We start from the raw sequence: 12,441 nt of genomic DNA, 5'->3' as shown, positions 1-12,441 counted from the left end.
AAGAGCGAGGGAGAGCGAAGGGTCGAGTTGATCTCTAGAAGCTCCTGTATCTCCAAAGCTTCTACCAACTTCTTTTCCTCACCTTACTTGAGTGTATCCTCTGCTAAAACGGCAACAAGGCGCACCGCATGAGAAGGAACCTGCGGCCGTGTATTCGAGAACGCGGTTTTATCAATTTTTGTCGCATGTGTGTGTAGCAGCTCAGATCATTGCTGCGAGAGGCACAGGCGCCCGATTCAATCGGATGGAGTGAATTCAAACGTGGTCAGTCAGGAGAAAGCAACAACAACCCGATTCTTTTGATTTGAAATTCGGCCTGCCTCCTTTGTTCTCTTTCTGGCAGTTTGGAGCTGGAGTGGTTGGTTTATCTGGTCGGGCTGTTGGTTCCTCTCCGTCGTCAGATGAGTGGGAGGAGGAGCATTCTTATCTCGCGGGGGAGGGGGGAAATGCAATAGAGGAGAGGGAGGTTATCCAAAACTGCCCATTCTCTGCACGACCTTGAGATATGAGAGTGTCCTTACCAGTTTGACTTTTCCCCCTTGTCACTCACTCATTTTCCCATTCCATGCCGTGAGAGGTCGAATGGAGAGAGGGGGTTCGCCGCAGTCCACGAGACAAAGGAGGGTTTGCAAAAAGAGGCGAACTTGCCGTGAAAGAAATGCATGGCACGAAAGAAAAGAAATTGAACAAGTCCCCTTTGTTAGAGTGCTGTTTGCGCTGGATTCGGACATGTTTGTGTTCTTGCTTGATAGCATGTCCTCGTGGTTCGCTTGACCTTCAGCTGAGTGTCCAGCAGCCCGTTGCAACAAAGCCTAAGGAGGGAGGAAAAGAGTCTTTGTTGCCTTTTCGTTTTCATATGCCCGCTCGCCGATGCATTCACCTCACCCACAAGCCATCCTCCCCCTCGCATTCCCCGAGTTTTTGCACCTCTCGAGAACGATTCAGTCGCAGACGCAATCCCAACATGGCCAGGACGACGCCTCCGCCTCGCGGAAGACGGTCAGTACCGTTCTGGGCGCAAATCGAAGACGCCGAGGACCCTGTGCCGCTGTGCAGCCTCTGCCTGGACATTCCAATCGGCATGATCCGCAGCGGCGACCCGATGAACTACCACGACACGCTGCGGCTCAAGACGTGCGGGCACACATTCGGCAGCAGCTGCCTCCTGGAGCGCTACGACGCCGACGTGCGCGTCCACAAGTGTCCCATCTGCCGCCAGGCGTTTCGCCCGCCGCGCACCCACGTCTACGACCCGACCGAGGACCTCATCGTGCCCGAGGACGGCAACTGGGCCATGAACGTGCCGGGCCGGCCGGGCATGCGGCTTCAGGGCGAGTACGTAGGTGGCCGCGTGCGCACCGTCGAGGACTCGTTTTATGATCTCGAGTATTATGACCGCGCCGACGACATGCGGCTGGCGAGGCGCACGCTGCCGCCTGCGTTCTACGTGAGCGGCAACTACGGGGCATTCCGCGGCAACGTGCGCGAAGGCCAGAGGGACGAGAGGAGGATGTTGTTTACGCATTTGGGCGAGGCGATTGGGGAGGACGAGGCGGAGCGACTGCTCCGTTTTGCAAGGCTGGCGCGCTCCGAGCACGATTGGGTTGCGCCCAAGGACTTGGAGCGAGTGCGGTACCAGTGGGTGACGATCCGGGCGCAACACATGGCAAAGAATGTGGTGTCCCTGTTTAGCCAGCTGTACTGGAGGCCGGAGTACGGGATCCAGGTGCCCTCGACAATACACGCGAGCATTCTTGATGCCCTGGGTGCGCTTATGGGATGGCTTGGAGAGTACGATGGGAGAATGGTCCAGTATGAAGAACTCATCGACCACCTGGTACCGTTCCTGCACAATACGTGGCCGACTGTGACGCAGGAGCAGCTTCCACCCGCCGTCAACATGCTCTTCCACCATCTGGTGCGGTGCCTGGCGATGGCCAGGATGACTCGTGAGATGGACATGTTTGGTCGGCTGGCGTAGGTCGAAGAGAACATGTTCCGATTGCTACCAACAAGAATGATTAATGGTTTTGCCTCTTGCGGTCGATGTTTTGGTGGTGTTGATAATTCGATGCAGTCGAGCAGAGGTAGGCACTTGGCGATGGCGCTAGCACGGATAGCTGAGACGACGGGCCCAAAGCCAAAATGGATTTCCACCTGCAACCATCAGTGCTAGCGGGGCAGCGAGCAGAAGTGACCGAGCCTAAGCAATCAAAGTATGGCCAAAAGTGATGTCACGGTGCAAGAAAACAAAAAAATGGCACAAAACAACAGACGAAGGGCACGATGGCTATTGGGTTGTGCAGAGTGTTCGAGAAGGGATCCACGTGTTTTCTGTGCATCAGTGGAACCAGCAGGGCCCAAACCCCTTAGCTGTGAATGCGGGGACGCGGGGCGGCTTGGGCGGCAACCCGACACGGATACCACGTCGCAGAAGCAATAATGTGTAAAGCGGGAGATGTTTGTTGTTTTCCACCCACATGTCCAGGGCGCTGTGGTGTAGACGCCGCGGGCGGACAGCAGCCAACCAGAGGCGGCATGCCCTGCCCTGATGCATACCCCGGCCCGGAGAAACTCCCGGGGCCACAGAGCAGTGGCGGTGCAGGTGGGCTGTCATTGGCTGGCAGCGGGGTCTGTCGTCATGGTGGAGGCTGCAGGTGCAGTGCAGGTGGGTGGATCTGGTGGCAGCAGGAGCGGCCCGAGCGCCCAGAGTATGTACGGCGAGCGAGTACAGGAAGTCGAAGTCCAACATGAAGAAGGGAGCTAGCTACATGTTCCTGAGCCCGCCAACGCCAACGAGAACGCCAACGAGCCTTTCTCCGCTAGGGCACCCGCTACCTGACTCACCCATATCTATGTACCAAGACCCCTTCGCTCCCTTCTTTCCCCCCTCACTTTCAGTCCATTCAGCTGTCTGTTTGCGGTGACTGGCCAGTGGCCACTGACAGCACAGCCAAGCCCTCGGCATGCGTAAGTCCCCACCGCCACACCGCAGTCAAGCCACTCGCTTCCCGCCGCCTTCTCCAATGCTCCTCGCTGCCTCTCCCTTATAACCGCCCTTTCTTTGTCCCCTCCCTCGCTCCCCTTGTTCCATCCTCACCCACTCGCCTTTCGCGACCCTCCACCGATGGGAGATCCTTCTAACACCAACCTAGACCGTATCAACTCGTGGGCTCATGCGCATGCCTCAAATCGCACCCAGAGACCTGACCGACGCCAGCCTCAGCCGCTGAGGAGCACTCCCAGCAATGGCACAAATCCTTCCTCCAAGTCGTCTGTCTCGCAGAGCGACCCCGCCGACAGGAAGCCTTCCAAATCTCAGTCTGCCCCCCGCCAACCCCCAGACAATACCCAACTTGATGGAGCTCCGCCTGCCGCCGTAGAAGAGCAGGCCAAGTTGCCGCTCACCACTCGCGCCAAAAATGGCACATCTCGATTCGTCCGCCATTTCATCGATGCCCTGTGCTACAGCTGGGTGAATGTGCTCCTGGTATTCGTGCCCATTGGCATAGCTACCAAGCCTGCCAACCTGTCCGAAGAGCTGATCTTCTCCATGAACGCCATTGCCATCATCCCGCTCGCCGGTTTGCTGAGCCACGCAACCGAGAGCGTGGCATCAAGGCTGGGAGACACTCTCGGCGCCCTGCTCAACGTATCCTTTGGAAATGCCGTCGAGTTGATCCTGTTCATCATCCTTCTGGCTAAGGACCAGATACGTGTTGTTCAGGCCTCGCTGCTGGGCTCCATCCTGGCAAACTTGCTTCTGATTCTGGGCATGGCCTTTTTGCTTGGTGGCCTGCGCTTCCAGGAACAAGTCTACAACAACACCGTGACCAACATGAGTGCCTGTTTGCTTAGTCTTGCAGTCATGAGCCTGCTCTTGCCGGTAGGTGCTTGTTGATTCACTCGACAAGGCTGCCGCGGCTTCATCTGCCACTGCCGCAGCCTCTTTGCTCTCTCAGATTGTGAATACTAACCAAAAACAGACGGCCTTCCACGCATCCTTCTCCAACGAGGGCAATGCGGATATCAAGACTCTCAAGGTCAGCCGCGGCACCAGTGTCGTGCTCCTCGTCGTCTACGTCCTCTATCTGCTGTTCCAACTCAAGTCGCACTCATACCTCTACGAAAGCACACCCCAACACATCATCGACGAAGAGTCTCATCCTGGCGTACTTGCCGACATGCTCAACTCCAGCTCATCCGAATCGTCCAGCGATTCCAGTGACTCTAGCGACACAGACTCGTCTTCTGGCTCAAACACGACAGCAAAACGTATCAAGCGCGCTTTTCGACACCGAAAGCGAAGAAAGTCAAGCGCAAGCTCGAGGACTAGCCCGTCTATTCCCTCGGGAATCACTCCATCAGTCATCACAAGCCCATCGTTCGAGAACCACCGCGCATACTTTGACTCTCAGGCACAATCCAGCTCAGGCCAGGCCGATGGACCGTCTCGCGGCGAGTCGGCCCTTGGTGCGATTCTCAGCGGCGACGAAGCCGACAACGACGAGGAGAAGCCTGACGCAATGCCCCGTGTACGCGATTTCGAGCAAGGCTCTTCGGTCTCTCCTCCCGTTGAGAAGCCCCGCAGGAAGGAAAAGAAGAAGCACAAGAAGTCTCGTTCCCACAGGGCCGCCGAGGGGCAGTTGAGCGAGAAGACCGCCGGCGTCGGCGAGACTCCCCAAGGCTCTGCAACGCACCAAGAGGCCGTCGACCGCCCACACGTCGGATTCGCAGATGGCACAGCCGAAGCAGCGCCCGAGACTGCCACCCAAAACAAGCGCCCGTTCAACATCCGCCAGTTCTCCGGTCGACCCACAAGGCTCCCCTCGCTGCTGTCCAACAATGTCTTTGTCACACCGCCGTCCAATGTTCCTCAGACGCATACAAGCATGGCTCGTGGCGCAGGTTTGCGCCGCACAGCTTCTCTTCCCGACCGCCTCAACCAAACTTCTCCGGCCGTCGCTGGCCATCCAGCTCCTGGCCAGATCAGACCTGTCGATTCCGAGCATGAGTCGCAGGAAGAGGAGCACCAAGGAGAAATGTCGCGCACGTGCGCCATTGTCATGCTGCTCATCACGACTGGATTGGTCGCCGTCTGCGCCGACTTCATGAGTGACGCCATTGAGCCTCTAGTCGACAAGACAGGCGTCAGCCAGGCTTTCATCGGTCTCATCATTCTACCGATTGTTGGCAATGCTGCAGAGCACGTCACTGCCGTGACAGTGGCCGCAAAGAACAAGATGGACCTTGCCATTGGTGTCGCCGTGGGCAGTAGCATTCAGATTGCCATATTTGTGACTCCTTTCATCGTCATCCTTGGCTGGATCATGGGCAAGGACATGTCGCTTTACTTCAACATTTTCGAGACCGTCTCGCTGTTTGTGACGGCCTTTGTCATCAACTTTTTGATTCTCGATGGCCGCAGTAACTACCTCGAAGGCTCCCTGCTCATTGCGGCCTACATTATCATTGCGTAAGTTGCAAAAAACGTGGTTTGGCAATTTGCACACTAACTCATTTTCAGGGTTGCTTCCTTCTTCTACCCCGACGGCTGCGACGCTAGCCAGATCGGTGGTTCGACTGGGTCTTGCTAAGGCTCAACTGAGCCTTGCCTTCTCGGCTTCTTTTCTCTTCCCTTAATAGGCGAGCGAGTTGACAAGTCGGCGAGCAGTGTGGATTGCCCCGGAAGCATGAAAGGAGTGCTCAAGCATTGACAGGGGTGTTGAACAGACTCGACTTCGTGGGGCTGGGGCAGTAACGAGGAGCATTCAATGGTGAAGTAGCTAGGTGGTTACTTCTTTGACGTCGAGACGAGGCCTTTACGACGAGATACCAACTGATTCATTCATTCACTCTTACCCCGCCCATCTCTTTATTCCTACATGACATTTCATGACCATTCCACGCAGCTTAGAGCTTAATTCATATTGCTTTCGACTCCAGACGCCACCCCCCGTCATGTCTGTTTCAATTTTTCAATCTCTATGGTCGTTTCAATCGTACAGTCTGAAGATGATGTGAAGAGAACAGCCAATGTCCCAACGGAAGCGAGCGCAGCATACCAATACCGCAACGCCGTGTTCCCTACGAACGGAAAGATGCTTCAATCTTCCTCCTCCGCCGTCTCCGCTCCGGCCGGCTCACCTTTTCCGCCTACGCCGCCGCAATGCGCGCGCCCATGCGCTGGAAATCGACGGCGTCGTCATCCACGTCGTCGACGACGGGCGACTCGACGGGGCTGATGCGACTGCCCATGCAGTCCAGCGCCGGCTCAGGCGTCGTGCTGCGGCTGATGCTCGTGGGCTGCGGGTTCGGGTGCAAAAGGGGGACATTGGGGCCAGAATTGACCTCAGTCTTTGATTTCTCCCGAGGCTGCTTCTCGGGCTGCGAGTCGGACGGCTTGGCGGTAGTCGGGGTGACCATCAAGCTATCCTTCCTGCCCCTGGCGCCCTCGCGCCTGCGCATGGCGGCGACGTCGTCCTCGACGCGGCGCAGCATGTCTTGCTCGGCGCGGGGGTCGCCGAGGACCTGCAGCATGCCCTCGCGGGTGGCGACGCGCTCGATGCTGCGGAAGTACTTGACCGTCTTGACCTTGAGCTCGAGGGTGGCGTCGTCGTCGGCGACGACCATGGCGTGCGGGTGCATCTGCAGCGCGCTCAGGGTCCACATGTGGGAGACGCCGTCCTCGACGCAGCGCTGCAGGGCGGCGGCCTTGTGGGCGCCCGTCACGATGGCGACGACCTCGCGCGCGTCCAGCACCGTGCCCACGCCCACCGTCAGCGCCATGCTCGGCACCGCCGACACGTCGTTGTCGAAAAAGCGCGCGTTGGCCAGCTGCGTGTCGTAGGCCAGCGTCTTGACGCGCGTGCGGCTGGCCAGCGACGAGCCCGGCTCGTTGAAGGCGATGTGCCCGTCGCTGCCGATGCCCGCCAGGAAGAGCTCGATGCCGCCGTAGCTGCGGATCAGGGCCTCGTAGCGTGCGCATTCGGCGGCGAGGTTGGGCGCGTTGCCGTTGAGCAGGTGCGTCTGGCTGGGCGGCAGGTCGGTGTGCGAGAAGAGGTGCGAGTACATGAAGGTGTGATAGGATTGAGGGTGGTCGCGCGGCAGGGAGACATATTCATCCTGTAGTGTGTGTTAGTTGTGTGTCGATGTGGCACGGCCAAGGGGGTGGTTGAAGGGGTAAGGGGGCCAAAATGAGTGAGCAAGTGAGAGAGGATGAGAATGGCGGTGTGAGAAGGAGAAACCATGACTGCGACAGTCTCTCTGTAGTTCCCGAGGCACGAGACATGTTTCGACGGCTGCCTCGTTCATGCATAGCATAAAGGGCAGCAACAGGCAGGTAACACGGAAAGACGAGCGAATGGCTGCTGCCGAGTACGATGCGATATAAAAAGGGGGCGGCGGGCGGCGGGCGGCTGGCTGGCTGGCTGGCTGGACAGAGACATCATACCATGTTGAACGTGACAACATTTTGGAACGACAGCTCGCCCCTCTTGTACTTTTCGACCAGCAGCTTGTATATAATTTCGGGGCTACTGCCGGTGGGCAGGCCCAGGACGAATGGACGCTCGGGCGTGGGGTCGAAGGCCCTGATGCGCTCTGCGGCAGTGATGAGCTTGTCGTCATGCATTGAGTCTACCTGATATCACGCACCAACAATGTAGTCTGCAATGTACTGCGAGGCAGCGGTGGGGTCGTCGCGGATGATGAGCCTCCTGGATGGTGGTGGTGTTGGTCAGCGCTAGTCCGCGAACAGAAGGACAGGGCCATGGGTCGAGTCGTACATGGTGATGAGCGGCGCCGGGATGCGAAGGACTGCTAGGTAGATGCGGACACGGCAGCCGGTCGGTGGAATTTCTGCTGTTCTTTGGGTCGTCTTGTACCGAGCTGGAGAGGAGCAGCAAACGGCCGGCCCGGTACATTTTGATGTTTTTAGACTCGGGGGCAAGACGTCATGGACGGCTGGATGCAACCACTCCTGGCGGGCTCGATCGATGCGGAGAAGAGAGGGTGCATCAGCATGTTGCAGTATTCTCCAGCGTCGCTGCTATCGCTGAGCTTAATCGTGACATGACTGACTGATGGGTTGGAGGGTGGGCCCTGTGATGGAGCGCGCCGAGGGCCCAGGGTCTGCCCGGACGAGGGGCTGCGGAGAGATCAAACGGTTACATTGAGGCTGAAGGATAGATACCATACCTATCAATCTATCTATCTATCTTCAACTTATCGCAGTGTCGACCTCACAGCCAGTCTGCTCCGCAAACCGAAGCGGGCTCTGGCTGTTTGCTCTGTACCTGTATACCTGTAGCCCCTTGACCTGGCCTCGGCTCTTCCGTATTTGGGCCACACATATCGCCTGCCCACCCAGCCTAGCCTAGCCTAGCCCATCGCGCTGGCTGATGGCTCCATGCGGCACAGACGACGAAGATGCATGTCACCCCAGCTGCCAATCATCCACGCCCCGCGCCACCGCTGGATATATACCTTCTCCAGCTGCATACGGCGCCATGCAACCGAAACAATTCCTCTGCTACTCGTCTGCGTCCCCGGCTCCAGTTACCTACCCATTACCAACCACCCGATGCCCCATGACAACTGAATAGCAACACCACCACCACCACCACCACCACCTCGACCAACTTCGCAATGGCTGCGTCCGACGTCGAAAAGACGACGGCCGCCAACGAGCGCCCGGCCTCAGACACCCATTCTGCCGAGGAAGCTGGTCTCGCCGCCTCGACTCCGCGCTCGTGGAAGTATCGCGAGCTCTCCATCCTGGGCCATCGCGTGTGGTACGCGTCACCGCCCGCCCAGCTGCTCATCGTCTCGCTCGTCTGCTTTTTGTGTCCTGGCATGTTCAATGCCTTGTCCGGCATGGGCGGCGGCGGCCAGGTCGACACGTCGGCCGCAAACAAGGCCAACATTGCCCTCTATTCGACCTTTGCCGTCGTCGGCTTCATGGCCGGCACCATTGCCAACACGCTGGGAATCAAGTTTGCCCTGGGCTTCGGCGGCCTGGGATACAGCATCTACGTGGCGTCGTTTCTGTCCTTTTCGCACACGAGCAACTACGGCTTCACCATCTTTGCCGGCGCCTTTTTGGGCGTGTGCGCCGGCCTGTTGTGGTGCGCGCAGGGCGCCATCATGATGTCGTATCCCGCCGAGGAGTCCAAGGGCCGCTACATTTCCTGGTTTTGGATGATTTTTAACCTGGGAGCCGTCATTGGAAGCCTGGTAAGCCGAGCCCGCTGCGCTGGGTTGTGGTGCTTGCTGGCCACGAGCTCACACGATGGTCAATTGACATCCCTTGCTAACCACGCCGCGTTTCGTCACGCCTGCAGATTCCCCTCGGCCAAAACATCCACACCACAACCGACAGCACCGTCTCCGACGGCACCTACATTGGATTTTTAATCCTGACCCTGTTGGGCGCGGCTCTAGCTTTTGCTCTCGTTGATGCCAAGAGTGTGGTCCGTGAGGATGGCTCACGTGTCATCCTGATGAAGAACCCATCCTTCAAGACGGAGATCATGGGCCTGTATGAGACGTTCATTACTGACCCGTACATCATCGCTCTTTTCCCCATGTTTTTTGCGAGCAACTGGTTCTACACATACCAGTTCAACGACGTCAACTCGGCCTACTTCAACACGCGCACCCGCGCGCTGAACAACACGCTCTACTACCTGATGCAAATCGTGGGCGCCTTCATCTTCGGCTACGCTCTCGACGTTCGATCTGTCCGGCGCACCATCCGCGCCAAGGCTGTCTGGGGCACGCTGTTTGTCATCACCATGGTGCTCTGGGGCGGCGGCTACGAGTTCCAAAAGGGCTACACTCGCGCCGACAAGACTTCTGGCCATCTCAAGCCCAAGGACTGGAGCGACTCGGGCTACATTGGACCCATGTTCTTGTACATGTTTTACGGCTTCTACGACGCCGCGTGGCAGACGACCGTCTACTGGTACGACCTCTACCTTTCCTTTCCCTTCTTTTTTAACCCGACTAACCAACCTCTTTCCAATGTAGGCTCATGGGCGCCATGACCAACAACGGGCGCAAGCTGGCCAACTTTGCCGGCTTCTACAAGGGCATCCAGTCGGCGGGCGCGGCCGTCATCTGGTCGCTCGACCTCGACGGCAGGCCGTACATGAACCTGTTTGCGTCGTGCTGGGCGCTGCTGGGCGCCTCGCTGCTCATCGCCGCCCCCGTCATCTGGCTCAAGGTCAAGGACCACGTCAACTTGGCCGACGACCTGCGCTTCACCGACGAGACGGCCAGCGACGTGGCGCCCGAGGGCAGGGCCGGCGGCGCCGTTGTCGAGGAGACGTTGGGCGTGGGACCCACTGCGGCGGCGGCCAAGGCGGAGAAGAGTGAGGGCGCCGCCGTGCATTGAAGAGGAGATGAAAGAAAGTAAAATTTTATGACGCAGCGCGAGGGCGGCAGTGTGTCGATTGAGCGAGCGTCGTGTCTGTTGTTGTGTTGCATTTTCGGCCGGTTTGGGATCTTTTTTTTCTTTTCCGCGTTTTTCTCTCTCCCTCGTTCTCCTCCTCCTCCTCCTCCTCCTCCTCCTCCTCCTCCTTTCGAGAATGACGACGGTGAGATATTTATATACCATTACTTTGTTATCGTTGGTTCTTGGTGGGAAGGGAGATGTACGAGATGATAACGAAGATGGTGACGAGTGAGAGAGAATGGAAGTGGGGAAAAATGCTTCGCTGGCTACATACACACACATACATACTTACTTACATATATTGTTTGCATGTACTGTATGTATGTGTACATGAAGCAAAAGAAGAAGGAGAAGACGAGACGAAAGTACCAGCGATGGCAGAAAGATGGATGGATGGATGAATGGATAGAGCAAGGCAGGGCAGGGCAGGGCAAGGCAAGGCAAGGCATGATGGCACGGCGCGGGGCGGCGCGAGGGTCGCGATCAACCATAGGTACAATGTTCGCCACACGCTTCTTCTGCAGTCATCATAGTCAATGACTGACCCTATCTTTTTCTTTTCTTTTCGCCTTTGCCTCACCTGCACCTGCTGCTGCGCTTCTTCACTCGTTCGTTGATCGGCACCGCACCCGTGCATGCGCATGTGCTGTGTAGCCTGCATATATAGGTACATGTACACAAAACATATATACATACAATCGTACATTCACAAAGACTTTCCAAATCTGTCACTTTTTGCCGCCGCCGGCTCTGAGAGATTTGCTGCACCAGTGAATTGGAAAGAAAAAGGGCATCAGTCAGTCGGTTCGCTGCGATAGGCGTGGTGGAATGACAGGTGTGATGGGTAGATAGCAAGTGGTAGATTAGAGAAGAAGAAGAAGAAGAAGAAGAAGAAGAAGAAGAAGCCAGCCAGTGCTTTAATGATACGGAAGTGTATTTAAGTGTATTCACTGCATGAAGGAAAGACTGCTTGCTCTGGTTGGTATGTATGTATGTATGTATGTATGTATGTATGTATGTATGTATGTATGTACTGTGCAAAGAAGCACAATGTAACAGGGGGTAGTGGGTGGCGACGCAGTGGTGGCGTGACCAAGCAGAGGAGAAATCTAGATGGATTCGAGACCGACCGCACATCACACTCGTACATACACATGTAGGTACATATTTGCGGTCAAAAGAGAAAGCGCCCGAAGAAGCAACCTACCTACCTCCCCAAGCAGCCTCGGCTCGGTACTTTCCAGGCAGCGCAAAGGTCGTAGCAGCCCAAGCCACCCAAGATCCTGTGGAATGTGCGTGCAGCAGCAGCAGCAGCAGCAGCAGCACAGCGCCGGCCGGGCCGTTGTTGGTGTGCTTGCTGGGGGAGGGCGGCAGCACCAACGGGCGCGCGGAGCGGCCGACGGACATGTAAGGATGGTTGAGAGTGAGGCACGCACGCTACTTGGTGGCTTTGCTTTGCTTGAATTGCTTCGGAGTACGGCAACGATGCAAGGTGCGAGGTGGTGCGCTCGGCTAGTTGGGCGGTCTGTCGAAACGAGGAGAAGAGAGGAGAGGAGGGGAATGAGGCTCTGGCGAGTCGCTGTGGGATTTGGTTGGTGAGGTTTTGGGTTGGAAGGTGCCGTGGAGTGATGGGACGACAGGGCGAAGGGGAGGAAGGGGTAGGTAGGTAGTAGTTTGGCAGGTAGGCTCGGTGTTTGCATGTATCAATAGTCTTGTACGTAGCCTGCTAGGAAGAAGATGGGCATGGAACAGTGAGCGTACTCAAGGATCCAAAAGTCCGATGGCCTTCCCAATCAGGCAGTTGGGGTACATCAAAAGGCCGACGCCTGGCTGGCTGATTCTCTCTTCCCGCAACGTGATGCAGATCTGGCACGATGAGACGTGTATGCGGCTCAGGTGGGTGGCGGTCAAGGACAGGCTGGCTGTCTCGGCGTGGAATTCTCGACGCCCACCTCAAGTCTCTTTAGGTCTCGTGATAAAAC

General features: G+C 57.2%; 5 protein-coding genes across 5 annotated transcripts; 3 read left to right on the top strand and 2 right to left on the bottom strand.

The window, feature by feature from the left end:
• Positions 1 to 964: 964 nt before the first annotated feature.
• IWZ02DRAFT_436559 (uncharacterized protein) lies at positions 965 to 1,981 on the top strand (the record flags this gene model as incomplete). The annotated part of the gene is made up of 1 exon (XM_066766541.1): positions 965 to 1,981. One exon carries the CDS (start codon positions 965 to 967, stop codon positions 1,979 to 1,981), a length of 1,017 nt encoding a protein of 338 aa, XP_066619072.1.
• Positions 1,982 to 3,045: 1,064 nt separating this feature from the next.
• Positions 3,046 to 5,877, top strand: IWZ02DRAFT_89342 (membrane bound cation transporter). The gene is made up of 3 exons (XM_066771383.1): positions 3,046 to 3,886; positions 3,987 to 5,476; positions 5,528 to 5,877. Exons 1-3 carry the CDS (start codon positions 3,128 to 3,130, stop codon positions 5,595 to 5,597), a joined length of 2,319 nt encoding a protein of 772 aa, XP_066619071.1. The 5' UTR covers positions 3,046 to 3,127; the 3' UTR covers positions 5,598 to 5,877.
• A 279-nt stretch (positions 5,878 to 6,156) lies between these two features.
• Positions 6,157 to 8,235, bottom strand: IWZ02DRAFT_477366 (uncharacterized protein; the record flags this gene model as incomplete). The annotated part of the gene is made up of 5 exons (XM_066769049.1): positions 7,758 to 8,235; positions 7,657 to 7,718; positions 7,454 to 7,602; positions 6,532 to 7,125; positions 6,157 to 6,507 (listed from the first exon to the last, which is right to left on the bottom strand). The coding sequence occupies exons 1-5, from the start codon at positions 7,787 to 7,789 to the stop codon at positions 6,157 to 6,159; spliced, it is 1,188 nt and encodes a 395-aa protein (XP_066619070.1). The 5' UTR covers positions 7,790 to 8,235.
• Positions 8,236 to 8,649: 414 nt separating this feature from the next.
• IWZ02DRAFT_493983 (major facilitator superfamily domain-containing protein) lies at positions 8,650 to 10,399 on the top strand (the record flags this gene model as incomplete). The annotated part of the gene is made up of 3 exons (XM_066769979.1): positions 8,650 to 9,237; positions 9,345 to 9,967; positions 10,033 to 10,399. The coding sequence occupies 3 exons, from the start codon at positions 8,650 to 8,652 to the stop codon at positions 10,397 to 10,399; spliced, it is 1,578 nt and encodes a 525-aa protein (XP_066619069.1).
• Positions 10,400 to 11,380: 981 nt separating this feature from the next.
• IWZ02DRAFT_89326 (uncharacterized protein) lies at positions 11,381 to 12,384 on the bottom strand. Its single transcript, XM_066771382.1, has one exon. The coding sequence runs from the start codon at positions 12,157 to 12,159 to the stop codon at positions 11,596 to 11,598; it is 564 nt and encodes a 187-aa protein (XP_066619068.1). The 5' UTR covers positions 12,160 to 12,384; the 3' UTR covers positions 11,381 to 11,595.
• Positions 12,385 to 12,441: the final 57 nt, after the last annotated feature.

The sequence above is a fragment of the Phyllosticta citriasiana genome, assembly GCF_038021145.1.
Source record: "Phyllosticta citriasiana strain CBS 120426 chromosome Unknown IWZ02scaffold_15, whole genome shotgun sequence".
Classification (NCBI taxonomy): domain Eukaryota; kingdom Fungi; phylum Ascomycota; class Dothideomycetes; order Botryosphaeriales; family Phyllostictaceae; genus Phyllosticta; species Phyllosticta citriasiana.
The sequence above is the reverse complement of the archived record's forward strand: the minus strand, read 5'-3'. Positions and strand labels throughout refer to the sequence as shown.